This window comes from Lolium perenne, chromosome 3, assembly GCF_019359855.2.
Source record: "Lolium perenne isolate Kyuss_39 chromosome 3, Kyuss_2.0, whole genome shotgun sequence".
NCBI classification, from domain to species: Eukaryota; Viridiplantae; Streptophyta; class Magnoliopsida; order Poales; family Poaceae; genus Lolium; species Lolium perenne.
In genome coordinates, this window is record NC_067246.2 from 314116700 (window position 1) to 314130714 (window position 14015).

At 43.3% G+C, this 14015-nt stretch overlaps 1 protein-coding gene across 1 annotated transcript; it reads left to right on the forward strand.

The window, feature by feature from the left end:
• The first annotated feature begins 4503 nt into the window (after nucleotides 1-4503).
• LOC127338838 (noroxomaritidine/norcraugsodine reductase-like) lies at nucleotides 4504-5434 on the forward strand. The gene has a single exon (XM_051364805.2). The coding sequence runs from the start codon at nucleotides 4543-4545 to the stop codon at nucleotides 5350-5352; it is 810 nt and encodes a 269-aa protein (XP_051220765.1). The 5' UTR covers nucleotides 4504-4542; the 3' UTR covers nucleotides 5353-5434.
• Nucleotides 5435-14015: the final 8581 nt, after the last annotated feature.

Sequence of the window (14015 nt, forward strand, 5' to 3'; positions counted from 1 at the left end):
TGTGGAGCTCTTTCCGTGTGCCATTCAGAGTAGTTGATCATCATATCATCAAGAAGCTTTGTTGCGGCGCCTAGAGTGATGGACATAAAAGTACCTCCAGCAGCTGAATCCAATAGGTTCCGCGAAGAAAAATTCAATCCTGCATAAAAGATTTGGATGATCATCCAAGTAGTCAGTCCATGGGTAGGGCAATTTTTAACCAAAGATTTCATTCTTTCCCATGCTTGGGCAACATGCTCATTATCCAATTGCTTAAAATTCATTATGCTACTTTTCAAAGATATAATTTTAGCAGGAGGATAATATCTACCAATGAAAGCATCCTTACATTTAGTCCATGAATCAATACTATTCTTAGGCAAAGATAGCAACCAATCTTTAGCTCTTCCTCTTAATGAGAAAGGAAACAATTTTAATTTTATAATGTCACCATCTACATCCTTATACTTTTGCATCTCACATAGTTCAACAAAATTATTAAGATGGGCAGCATCATCATCAGAACTAACACCAGAAAATTGCTCTCTAATAACAAGATTCAGTAAAGCAGGTTTAATCTCAAAAAATTCTGCTGTAGTAGCAGGTGGAGCAATAGGTGTGCATAAGAAATCATTATTATTTGTGCTTGTGAAGTCACACAACTTAGTATTTTCAGGAGTACCCATTTTAGAAATAGTAAATAAAGCAAACTAGATAAAGTAAATGCAAGTAACTAATTTTTTGTGTGTTTTTAATATAGTAAACGCAAACAAAACAGTAAATAAAGTAAAGCAAGTAACTAATTTTTTTGTGTTTTCAATATAAGAAAGCAAACAAAGCAGTAAATAAAATAAAGTAAAGCAAGACAAAAACAAAGTAAAGAGATTGGAAGTGGAAGACTCCCCTTGCAGCGTGTCTTGATCTCCCCGGCAACGGCGCCAGAAAACTGTCTTGATGACGCGTAAAGCACACGCCCGTTGGGAACCCCAAGAGGAAGGTGTGATGCGTGCAGCGGCAAGTTTTCCCTCAGTAAGAAACCAAGGTTATCGAACCAGTAGGAGTCAAGAAGCACGTGAAGGTTGATGGTGGCGGAGTGTAGTGCGGCGCACCACCAGGGATTCTGGTGCCAACGTGGAACCTGCACAACACAATCAAAGTACTTTGCCCCAACTTAACAGTGAGGTTGTCAATCTCACCGGCTTGCTGTAACAAAGGATTAAATGTATAGTGTGGAAGATGATGTTTGCGAAGAACAGTAAGAACAAGTATTGCAGTAGATTGTATTCAGATGTAAAGAATGGACCGGGGTCCACAGTTCACTAGTGGTGTCTCTCCAATAAGAAATAGCATGTTGGGTGAACAAATTACAGTTGGGCAATTGACAAATAAAGAGGGCATAACGATGCACATACATATCATGATGACTACTATGAGATTTAATCGAGCATTACGACAAAGTACATAGACCGCTATCCAGCATGCATCTATGCCTAAAAAGTCCACCTTCGGGTTAGCATCCGCACCCCTTCCAGTATTAAGTTGCAAACAACAGACAATTGCATTAAGTATGGTGCGTAATGTAATCAACACAAATATCCTTAGACAAAGCATTGATGTTTTATCCCTAGTGGCAACAGCACATCCACAACTTTAGAACTTTCACATTCGTCCACAGTTAAATGGAGGCATGAACCGACTATCGAGCATAAATACTCCCTCTTGGAGTTACAAGTATCAACTTGGCCAGAGCCTCTACTAGTAACGGAGAGCATGCAAGATCATAAACAACACATATATGATAGATTGATAATCAACATAACATAGTATTCCATATTCATCGGATCCCAACAAACGCAACATGTAGCATTACAAATAGATGATCTTGATCATGTTAGGCAGCTCACAAGATCTAACAATGATAGCACAATGAGGAGAAGACAACCATCTAGCTACTGCTATGGACCCATAGTCCAGGGGTGAACTACTCACACATCACTCCGGAGGCAATCATGGTGATGAAGAGTCCTCCGGGAGATGATTCCCCTCTCCAGCAAGGTGCCGGAGGTGATCTCCTGAATCCCCCGAGATGGGATTGGCGGCGGCGGCGTCTCTGGAAGGTTTTCCGTATCGTGGCACTCGGTACTAGGGTATTCGCGACGAAGGCTTTAAGTAGGCGGAAGGGTAGGTTTAGGGGCGTCACGAGGGGCCCACACAACAGGGCGACGTGGGCCCCTCCTTGGCCGCGCCGCCTTAGTGTGGCGCCACCTCGTTGCCCCACTTCGTATCTCCTTCGGTCTTCTGGAAGCTTCGTGGAAAAAATAAGAACCTGGGCGTTGATTTCGTCCAATTCCGAGAATATTTCCTTTGTAGGATTTCTGAAACCAAAAACAGCAGAAAACAGCAACTGGCTCTTCGGCATCTTGTCAATAGGTTAGTGCCGGAAAATGCATAAATATGACATAAAGTGTGTATAAAACATGTGAGTATCAGCATAGAAGTAGCATGGAACATAAAAAATTATAGATACGTTTGAGACGTATCAGGCCTCGTCTCCCTCCTTTGTTTCTCTTTTGGGCCTTTGATGGACACACCTAGTATGGCAATCACTCGGCCTCGTCTCTCTCCTTTGTTTCTCTTTTGAGCCTTTGATGGACACACCTATTACAGGCAACCGCACACACTAGCGAATGTCTGTGAAATAGGAGGGCAACGATTTCTCTGCACCACCCGAGGGTGCAACCATGGTTCCATGGTGGAGATCAAGTTGGAGCTGAAGCGGGGTATTCTAAATTCGTTGAATCACCACCGGCCTCGGGGAACTTGGAATAGGACAGTTCCTTGAAGCACTTGGAGTACGACTCTTAATGGCAAAGACTGCCACCGCACAATTAGAATCAAGAGTAGCAGGGTTCAGGTTATATTCGATAGCTAGCCCGGGGACATTACAACTTCTTCGGCCAAACATTCATTTTTTTTACCGGGTCTACGGCAGCCTTATGCCGGCCTGAACTTATCATATAACCGAAAGTAGAATATTAGAAGGGTTCATTATAAAGGTGTAGAGGGTTCGGACGGGGAAACAAAATCAAGGAGGATCAAAGCTAATGCCCCAATTAATAAGCCTAGACGAAGAGGTAGGGGTGGTGCAGCGGAACGACCAGAGGTGGACGTCTTCAATGCAGCGACGGATGTCCAGAGCAAGGTCTGCATCCAAGTTTTTGAACACAAGGTTGCTTCTTATCTTCCAAATATTCCACACGATGGAGGTGGCGGTAGTAGTTGCCTCAGTATTGCAACAATGTGAGCGAAATAGATCGACAAAGCTTCAGATGTCTTGGGTGACGGGGTCGAGATTGAAGGAGCTCCAGACTTGACCAGCTATCGGGCAGGCAATGAGTAAATGTTCGATGTCTCCATCAAGGTGGCAGGTGGGGCATGACGCAGAGTCCATCAACTGATGTTGAAACTGTCTCTCATTCGTGGGGAGGCGGCGTCACCAAGCAAGCCAGCAGAAGATCTTACACTTGAGAGGTGCAACATTCCTCCAAACCTTTTTTTTTTGAGAACACAGTACAACGCAGACGCTCACAAACACGCACGTACAAACACCCCTATGAACGCACGCACGCACACCCTACCCCTATGAGCACCTCCGAGGGACTGAGCCGGCATATCTTGAGGTTGACGAAGTCACCACTGGCGCCTCGCTGTTGACGGGCACGTCACCTACCACTGAAAGCAAAGCGCCGGTTAAATCCTGGAATAAATCCAGGTAAATGCAAACACCCATGTCAAGTCTAGGACTTGAACCTGGGTGGGCTGGTTCCACCACAAGGGACCTAACCACCAGAGCCAAGCTCTGTTTGCACATTCCTCCAAACCTTAGTTGCTAAAACATCAACCTATAGATGTTTGAAAGAGTTGGAGTAGAAATCTTTGTTCAAAAGCATTTTGTTAGTAAGATGGCACGCACAATTATCTGGATCATTATGGCCAAGCATTATGGTTAATTTGATACCCTAACTAATCTAGCTAAATCATGAGCCACATCATTAGCTTCATGGTAATTATGTGACAATAGGCTGATATTCAATGCGAATATTCTCCTCCCTGCATTGATGACTACATCATGACAGTCAGAACGCCCGTTGATTTTGAAGAATTATATTATCAACAAAGAGTTACCGTTGAGTGTTTCTTTATAAAGAAATACTAAAGCGCACTCTTTAAAAAGAATGGGGAACACCTAGATAAAAAAAAAAGGAATGAAAACTGCAGTGGGCCGATCTTGCGCACTCTTAGTTCAGATGGAACGGGCTTTGTCCGGGATCACCATTTCCGGGAAGAAATCAAACGTGAATCGTGACAGGAGCGGGGCCGGCCGCATGCTTCGTGCTCATCCTGCGCGCAAAATACCAAAAAATTGCCGAGGAAAGCATCTGTACAAGCAAACACAAGCGGCATCCTCAATGTGTATATAAGTAGCTAGCTAGCCAGCAAAAGCCAACCAACAAGATAATCACTAGTGAGATCGATACGAGGTAGCTGTCCGCAGCACGCAACATGAGCAGGGAGGAGCGGTGGAGCTTGGCCGGCAAGACGGCGCTCGTCACCGGAGGAACCAAAGGCATCGGGCGTGCGATCGTGGAGGAGCTCGCCGGCTTCGGCGTCCGTGTGCACACCTGCGCTCGGAGCGACGCCGACGCGCGGGAGCGGCTGCGCGGGTGGGACGCCGACACCGCCGCTGGGCGGCTGCGCGCGCGCATCACGGCCTCCACCTGCGACGTGTCCGTGCGCGGCGACAGGGAGGCGCTCATGGCCACGGTCCAGGCCGAGCTGGGGGGCAAACTGGACATCCTCGTCAACAACGCCGGCCAGACGATGTTCCGCCCCGCCACGGAGAGCACGGCGGAGGACTACGCCCGCCTCATGGCCACCAACCTGGAGTCGTGCTTCCACCTCTCCCAGCTCGCACACCAGCTCCTCGTCCTCGCCGGCGGCGGAGTGGTGGTCAACGTCTCCTCCCTCGCGGGGTTTATTGTCTACCCGCAGCTTTCCGTGTACTCGGCGACCAAGGGCGCCATGAACCAGCTTAGCCGGAGCCTCGCCGTGGAATGGGCGCGTGACGGCATCCGCGTCAACTGCGTCGCGCCGGGAGGCATCCGGACGGATATCATGAGCAGCAGCGGCATCAAGCTTGACCCGGAGGTGGCGCGGGGGATGGTAGAGTCGGAGATCGCGCGCGTCCCCTTGGACCGCATTGGCGAGCCCGAGGAGGTGGCGTCGCTCGTCTCGTTCCTGTGCATGCCGGCCGCATCTTACATCACCGGGCAGGTTATCTGCGTCGACGGCGGCCGCACCATAGCCGCTTAGAATTTGATAGCTGCCTGCCATGTCTCGATTGAACTGTTTCTCTACCATACGCGCGACTAGTAAATAAAGCATCTTCGTTTCATCTTAAACGAAGAACTTGCATTTCAGTGAAATGAGCAAACATGCGATCCGAAGTTCCCAACTATTCGTTCCTTTCTCTTGTTGATAATTTCTTTAACTTTGTTGTTCAAGCGCGCAGTAGGATAGAATTTTGTAGTATGGGTATGATAGATGCAACATGCATGCAACATTATCATTTTTTGGTTATCCTTCACATATGAAAAATGGTTCAATCCGAGCGACCGAATCGCTCGTCCCCCCCCCCCCCCCCCCCCCCCAATGGTTTTAGGGGCACATTTTTTTATGCCCTCAATTGGATATTATGTGCCCCAGAACTTTTGAAGGCACAAAATTATGTATGCCCCTGCACCCCTCCTTTGTTTCTCTTTCTCGTGGGCCTTTGATGAACACACCTAGTTCAAGCAACCAAAAGCACATTGAACAAATGTGAAAGAGGAGCTCGGGCAACAATCTGTACGCACCACCCGAGCATCCGACCATGGTTCCATGGTGGAGATCAAGTTGGAGCTGAAGCGGGGTATTCCATATTCATCGAGCCACCCCTGGCCTTGGGGAAGATGGTGCCTAGAGGCAAATGGGTTCACTCCCACCAAATCCGACGGCGAAGGGCTTCCACACTAGCAACATGTTGTGATGACCCAAGTTATTTGTGTTAATGTTGAAGTGTTTTTATGCTTGATGGTTGGCTTCAATGTTGCATAGTGCAATAATTTTCTTGGCGGTTTGCCGCAGCGCCTTAGCATATTTGCAATTGAGATCATCGATGAGTAGTGGAAGTTACAAGAGGTAGATGGGAGGGGGCGTTAGGGAGAAGACGACGACCCTCATGAGTTCTCAACTTGCCTACGTATCGCCACGATTTGGGACGTGATGCGTGTAAATAAGGGCACCAATATGACGAGTAAACGAATATGTCACGCACTCTCTCCATCTAAAAATAAGTGTATCTTTAGTTTTGTTAAGTCAAATTTACTCAACTTTGACTATCTTCAAAGAAAAAAAAAGTAGCAACATTTACAACATGAAACTAAAATATTTGTTTGAAACCTTTTAAGGATCTAGAATCTGGAAGAAACACTCAGTTCATGGACCTGCTGTTGGCCAGTTTAAAAGCTCCATTTTGCCTCCCAGTGGGGTGAAGTGCCCATCCTTCGACCGGATCTCCACATGGAATTCGAGCTATGAAGGGAGGACGACACTGACCTACCTCTTGAACAACCCTGGCAAATCTCACAAGATTCATTTGGTTACTTGATCGAAGCATCAAAATGAAGAAAAACTCCCAAGGGAGAAGGAAAAAAGAGGTCCCTGGAAGGTGTCGGGAGCAGAAGAAACTATCCAAAACTAGCTTAGAGTGTTTGTTTCCCTGAGTTGTAATCAAACTAGACGTTTATATTTCCTGTTGTCGGTCAGTGTGAGGGTGATTGGCATTCTTGTTTCGCCGGTATTTCGGATTAGCTGGGATGGCGGCTACTTCCCCAGCAAAACAAAATGCCTCTCCCCCTCTCTCTGCAAAAAATCTTGTTTTTTAGTTTTTCCTTTTCCTGTAAACTTGGCTTCTTTTTCAATGAGAAAATGGAGCTGGGGGGAGACCCCTATTGATGTAAAAAAAATGTTTGACACAACAACAACAATCTAATATGAGAAATAGTAAATTATTAGAAATGATGGCGTCGGTTCGTCTCTCGGGCGATGATGACCCACAAGTATAGGGGATCGCAACAGTCTTCGAGGGAAGTAAAACCTAATTTATTGATTCGACACAAGGGGAGCCAAAGAATATTTGTAAGCCTTAACAGCGGAGTTGTCAATTCAGCTGCACCTGGAAACAGAGTTGCTCGCAAGAGTTTATCAGTAGTAACAGTTTTATAGCAGTAGCAGTAGTGAAATATCAGCAGCAGTGTAACAAAGACAGCAGTAGTGATTATAGTAAACAGCAGGATTAAAATATTGTAGGCACAGGGATGGATGAACGGGCGTTGCATGGATGAGAGAAACTCATGTAACAATCAAGGTAGGGCATTTGCAGATAGTAATAAAACAGTATCCAAGTACTAAACAATCCATAGGCATGTGTTCCATATTTAGTCGTACATGCTCGCAATGAGAAACTTGCACAACATCTTTTGTCCTACTAGCTAGTGGCAGCCGAGCCTCTAGGGAATCTACTGGAAATTAAGGTACTCCTTTTAATAGAGCACCGGAGCAAATCATTAACACTCCGTGAACACATGTGATCCTCACATCACCGCCTTCCCCTCCGGTTGTCCCAATTTCTGTCACTTTGGGGCCTCGGGTTCCGGACAGCGATATGTGTATACAACTTGCAGGTAAGATCATAAAGCAATGAATATCATCATGAATTGATAACATGTTCAGATCTGAAATCATGGCACTCGGGACCTAGTGACAAGCATTAAGCATAACAAGTTGTAACAATATCATAAAAGTACCGGCCAATTACGGACACTAGGCACTATGCCCTAACAATCTTATGCTATTACATGACCAATCTCATCCACTCCCTACCATCCCCTTCAGCCTACAGCGGGGGAATTACTCACACATGGATGGGGGAAACATGGCTGGTCGATGGAGAGGCGTCGGTGGTGATGATGGCGATGATCTCTGATACGTCTCCGACGTATCGATAATTTCTTGTGTTCCATGCCACATTATTGATGATATCTACATGTTTTATGTACACTTTATGTCATATTCGTGCATTTTCTGGAACTAACCTATTAACAAGATGCCGAAGTGCCAGTTGCTGTTTTCTGCTGTTTTTGGTTTCAGAAATCCTAGTAAGGAAATATTCTCGGAATTGGACGAAATCAACGCCCAGGGTCCTATTTTGCCACGAAGCTTCCAGAAGACCGAAGAGGAGACGAAGTGGGGCCACGAGGCGGCCAAACCCTAGGGCGGCGCGGCCTGGCCCTTGGCCGCGCCGACCTATAGTGTGGGCCCCTCGTGTGGCCCCCTGACCTGCCCTTCCGCCTACTTAAAGCCTCCGTCGCGAAACCCCCAGTACCGAGAGCCACGATACGGAAAACCTTCCAGAGACGCCGCCGCCGCCAATCCCATCTCGGGGGATTCAGGAGATCGCCTCCGGCACCCTGCCGGAGAGGGGAATCATCTCCCGGAGGACTCTTCACCGCCATGGTCGCCTCCGGAGTGATGAGTGAGTAGTTCACCCCTGGACTATGGGTCCATAGCAGTAGCTAGATGGTTGTCTTCTCCCCATTGTGCTTAATTGTCGGGTCTTGTGAGCTGCCGAACATGATCAAGATCATCTATCTGTAATTCTATATGTTGCGTTTGTTGGGATCCGATGAATAGAGAATACTATGTTATGTTGATTATCAATTCATGTCTATGTGTTGTTTATGATCTTGCATGCTCTCCGTTATTAGTAGATGCTCTGGCCAAGTTGATGCTAGTAACTCCAAGAGGGAGTATTTATGCTCGATAGTGGGTTCATGTCTCCGTGAATCTGGGGGAGTGAGAGAAACCTCTAAGATTATGGATGTGCTGTTGCCACTAGGGATAAAACATTGGTGCTATGTTCGAGGATGTAGTCACTGATTACATTACGCGCAATACTTAATGCAATTGTCTGTTGTTAGCAACTTAATACTGGAGGGGGTTCGGATGATAACCTGAAGGTGGACTTTTTAGGCATAGATGCATGCTGGATAGCGGTCTATGTACTTTGTCGTAATGCCCAATTAAATCTCACAGTACTCATCATAATATGTATGTGCATGGTCATGCCCTCTCTATTTGTCAATTGCCCAACTGTAATTTGTTCACCCAACATGTTGTTTATCTTATGGGAGAGATACCTCTAGTGAACTGTGGACCCCAGTCCTATTCTTTACATCGCATACAATCTACTGCAATACTTGTTTTACTGTTTTCTGCAAACAATCATCTTCCACACAATACGGTTAATCCTTTGTTACAGCAAGCCGGTGAGATTGACAACCTCACTGTTTCGTTGGGGCAAAGTACTTTGGTTGTGTTGTGCAGGTTCCACGTTGGCGCCGGAATCTCTGGTGTTGCGCCGCACTACATCCCGCCGCCATCAACCTTCAACGTGCTTCTTGACTCCTACTGGTTCGATTAAACCTTGGTTTCTTACTGAGGGAAACTTGTCGCTGTGCGCATCACACCTTCCTCTTGGGGTTCCCAACGGACGTGTCAACTACACGCATCAAGCAAATTTCTGGCGCCGTTGCCGGGGAGATCAAGACACGCTGCAAGGGGAGTCTCCACTTCCCAATCTCTTTACTTTGTTTTTGTCTTGCTTAGCTTTATTTACTACCTTGTTTGCTGCATTAAATCAAAATACAAAAAAATTAGTTGCTAGTTTTACTTTATTTGCTATCTCGTTTGCTATATCAAAAACACAAAAAAATTAGTTACTTGCATTTACTTTATCTAGTTTGCTTTATTTACTGTTGCTAAAATGGGTACTCCTGAAAATACTAAGTTGTGTGACTTCACAACCACAAATAATAATGATTTCTTATGCACACCTATTGCTCCACCTGCTACTACAGCAGAATTCTTTGAAATTAAACCTGCTTTACTGAATCTTGTTATGCGAGAGCAATTTTCTGGTGTTAGTTCTGATGATGCTGCTGCCCATCTTAATAATTTTGTTGAACTATGTGAAATGCAAAAATATAAAGATGTAGATGGTGACATTATAAAATTAAAATTGTTCCCTTTCTCATTAAGAGGAAGAGCTAAAGATTGGTTGCTATCTCTGCCTAAGAATAGTATTGATTCATGGACTAAATGCAAGGATGCTTTTATTGGTAGATATTATCCCCCTGCTAAAATTATATCTTTGAGAAGTAGCATAATGAATTTTAAACAATTGGATAGTGAACATGTTGCTCAATCTTGGGAAAGAATGAAATCTTTGGTTAAAAATTGCCCAACACATGGACTGACTACTTGGATGATCATCCAAACCTTCTATGCAGGACTAAATTTTTCTTCGCGGAATTTATTGGATTCAACTGCTGGAGGTACCTTTATGTCCACCACTCTTGGTGAAGCAACAAATCTTCTTGATAATATGATGATCAATTACTCTGAATGGCACACGGAAAGAGCTCCACAAGGTAAGAAGGTAAATTCTGTCGAAGAAACCTCTTCCTTGAGTGATAAGATTGATGCTATTATGTCTATGCTTGTGAATGATAGGACAAATGTTGATCCTAATAATGTTCCGTTAGCTTCATCGGTTGCCCAAGAAAAATATGTTGATGTAAACTTCATTAAAAATAATAATTTCAACAACAATGCTTATCGGAACAATTCTAGTAATAACTATAGGCCATATCCTTATAATAATGGTAACGGTTATGCTAATTTTTATGGGAATTCTTACAACAATAATAGGAATTCACCCCCTGGACTTGAAGCCATGCTTAAAGAATTTATTAGTACACAAACTGCTTTTAACAAATCTGTTGAACAAAAGCTTGAGAAAATTGATATACTTGCTTCTAAAGTCGATAGTCTTGCTGCTGATATTGATCTTTTGAAATCGAAAGTTATGCCTAATGAGAATCATCATAATAAAATTGTTACTACAGAAAATTCCATCCAAGTTAGAATTAATGAGAATATAAGATTGATGGCCGAATTGCGTGCTAGGTGGGATAGAGAAGAAAATGAAAAACTAGCTAAAGAGAAAAATGTAGCTAAAGTTTGGACTATTACCACCACAAGTAATGTTGACTCTTCACATGTTGCTGCACCTCCTACTATTAATGGTAAAATAATTGGTGTTGGCAATGTTTCTACTCCTAGTGCAAAGCGTACAAAACTGCCTGAAATTGCTAAAACTGCTGAAATTGCTTGTGATAAAACTGCTGAAATTTTTTCCAACCTTGGGGATGATGATCCCATTGCTGTAGCTCATAATGATTTAGATTTTGATGATTGCCACATCTCTGAAGTTATAAAGTTCTTACAAAAACTTGCTAAGAGTCCCAATGCTAGCGCTGTAAACTTGGCTTTCACAAAACATATTACGAATGCTCTCGTAAAAGCTCGAGAAGAGAAACTAAAACTTGAAACTTCTATTCCTAGAAAACTAGAGGATGGTTGGGAACCCATCATTAAAATGAGAGTCAATGATTTTGATTGTAATGCCTTATGTGATCTTGGTGCAAGTATTTCTGTTATGCCTAAGAAAGTCTATGATATGCTTGACTTGCCACCATTGAAAAATTGTTATTTGGATGTTAATCTCGCTGATAATGCTAAAAAGAAACCTTTGGGGAGAGTTGATAATGTTCATATTATGGTTAACAATAACCTTGTCCCCGTTGATTTTGTTGTCTTGGATATTGAATGCAATGCATCTTGTCCCATTATATTGGGAAGACCTTTTCTTCGAACCGTTGGTGCTATCATTGATATGAAGGAAGGTAATATTAAATATCAATTTCCTCTCAAGAAAGGTATGGAACACTTCCCTAGAAAGAGAATGAAGTTACCTTTTGATTCTATTATTAGAACAAATTATGATGTTGACACTTCGTCTCTTGATAATACTTGATACACACTTTCTGCGCCTAGCTGAAAGGCGTTAAAGAAAAGCGCTTATGGGAGACAACCCATGTTTTTACTACAGTACTTTGTTTTTATTTTGTGTCTTGAAAGTTTTTTAATACTGTAGCAACCTCTCCTTATCTTAGTTTAGTATTTTGTTGTGCCAAGTAAAGTCTTTGATAGTAAAGTTCATACTAGATTTGGATTACTGCACAGAAACAGATTTCTTTGCTGTCACGAATCTGGGCTGTTTTCTCTGTAGATAACTCAGAAAATTATGCCAATTTACGTGAGTAATCCTCAGATATGTACGCAACTTTCATTCAATTTGAGCATTTTCATTTGAGCAAGTCTGGTGCCTCGATAAAATTCGTCAATACGAACTGTTCTGTTTTGACAGATTCTGCCTTTTATTTCGCATTGCCAGTTTTGTTATGTTCGATGGATATTTCGATTCCATTGACTTTCAGTAGCTTTGTGCAATGTCCAGAAGTGTTAAGAATGATTATGTCACCTCTGAACATGTATATTTTGATTGTGCACTAACCCTCTAATGAGTTGTTTCGAGTTTGGTGTGGAGGAAGTTTTCAAGGATCAAGAGAGGAGTATGATGCAATATGATCAAGGAGAGTGAAAGCTCTAAGCTTGGGGATGCCCCGGTGGTTCACCCCTGCATATTCTAAGAAGACTCAAGCGTCTAAGCTTGGGGATGCCCAAGGCATCCCCTTCTTCATCGACAACATTATCAGGTTCCTCCCCTGAAACTATATTTTTATTCCGTCACATCTTATGTGCTTTGCTTGGAGCGTCGGTTTGTTTTTGTTTTTGTTTTGTTTGAATAAAATGGATCCTAGCATTCACTGTATGGGAGAGAGACACGCTCTGCTGTAGCATATGGACAAGTATGTCCTTAGGCTCTACTCATAATATTCATGGCGAAGTTTCTTCTTCGTTAAATTGTTATATGGTTGGAATTGGAAAATGATACATGTAGTAATTGATAAAATGTCTTGGATAATGTGATACTTGGCAATTGTTGTGCTCATGTTTAAGCTCTTGCATCATATGCTTTTCACCCATTAATGAAGAAATACATAGATCATGCTAAAATTTGGTTTGCATAATTGGTCTCTCTAAGATCTAGAGAATTTCTAGTATTGAGTTTGAACAACAAGGAAGACGGTGTAGAGTCTTATAATGTTTACAATATATCTTTTATGTGTTGCTGCACCGGTTCATCCTTGTGTCCTTGCAAGCCTAAACCTTGTATCGAGAAGGAATACTTCTCATGCATCCCAAATACTTGAGCCAACCACTATGCCATTTGTGTCCACCATACCTACCTACTACATGGTATTTCTCCGCCATTCCAAAGTAAATTGATTGAGTGCTACCTTTAAAATTCCATCATTCACCTTTGCAATATATAGCTCATGGGACAAATAGCTTAAAAACTATTGTGGTATTGAATATGTACTTATGCACTTTATCTCTTATTAAGTTGCTTGTTGTGCGATAACCATGTTTCTGGGGACGCCATCAACTATTCTTTGTTGAATATCATGTGAGTTGCTATGCATGTCCGTCTTGTCTGAAGTAAGAGAGATCTACCACCTTAATGGTTGGAGCATACATATTGTTAGAGAAGAACATTGGGCCGCTAACTAAAGCCATGATTCATGGTGGAAGTTTCAGTTTTGGACATATATCCTCAATCTCATATGAGAATAATAATTGTTGCCACATGCTTATGCATTAAAGAGGAGTCCATTATCTGTTGTCCATGTTGTCCCGGTATGGATGTCTAAGTTGAGAATAATCAAAAGCGAGAAATCCAAAATGCGAGCTTTCTCCTTAGACCTTTGTACAGGCGGCATGGAGGTACCCCATTGTGACACTTGGTTAAAACATGTGTATTGCGATGATCCGGTAGTCCAAGCTAATTAGGACAAGGTGCGGGCACTATTAGTATACTATGCATGAGGCTTGCAACTTGTAAGATA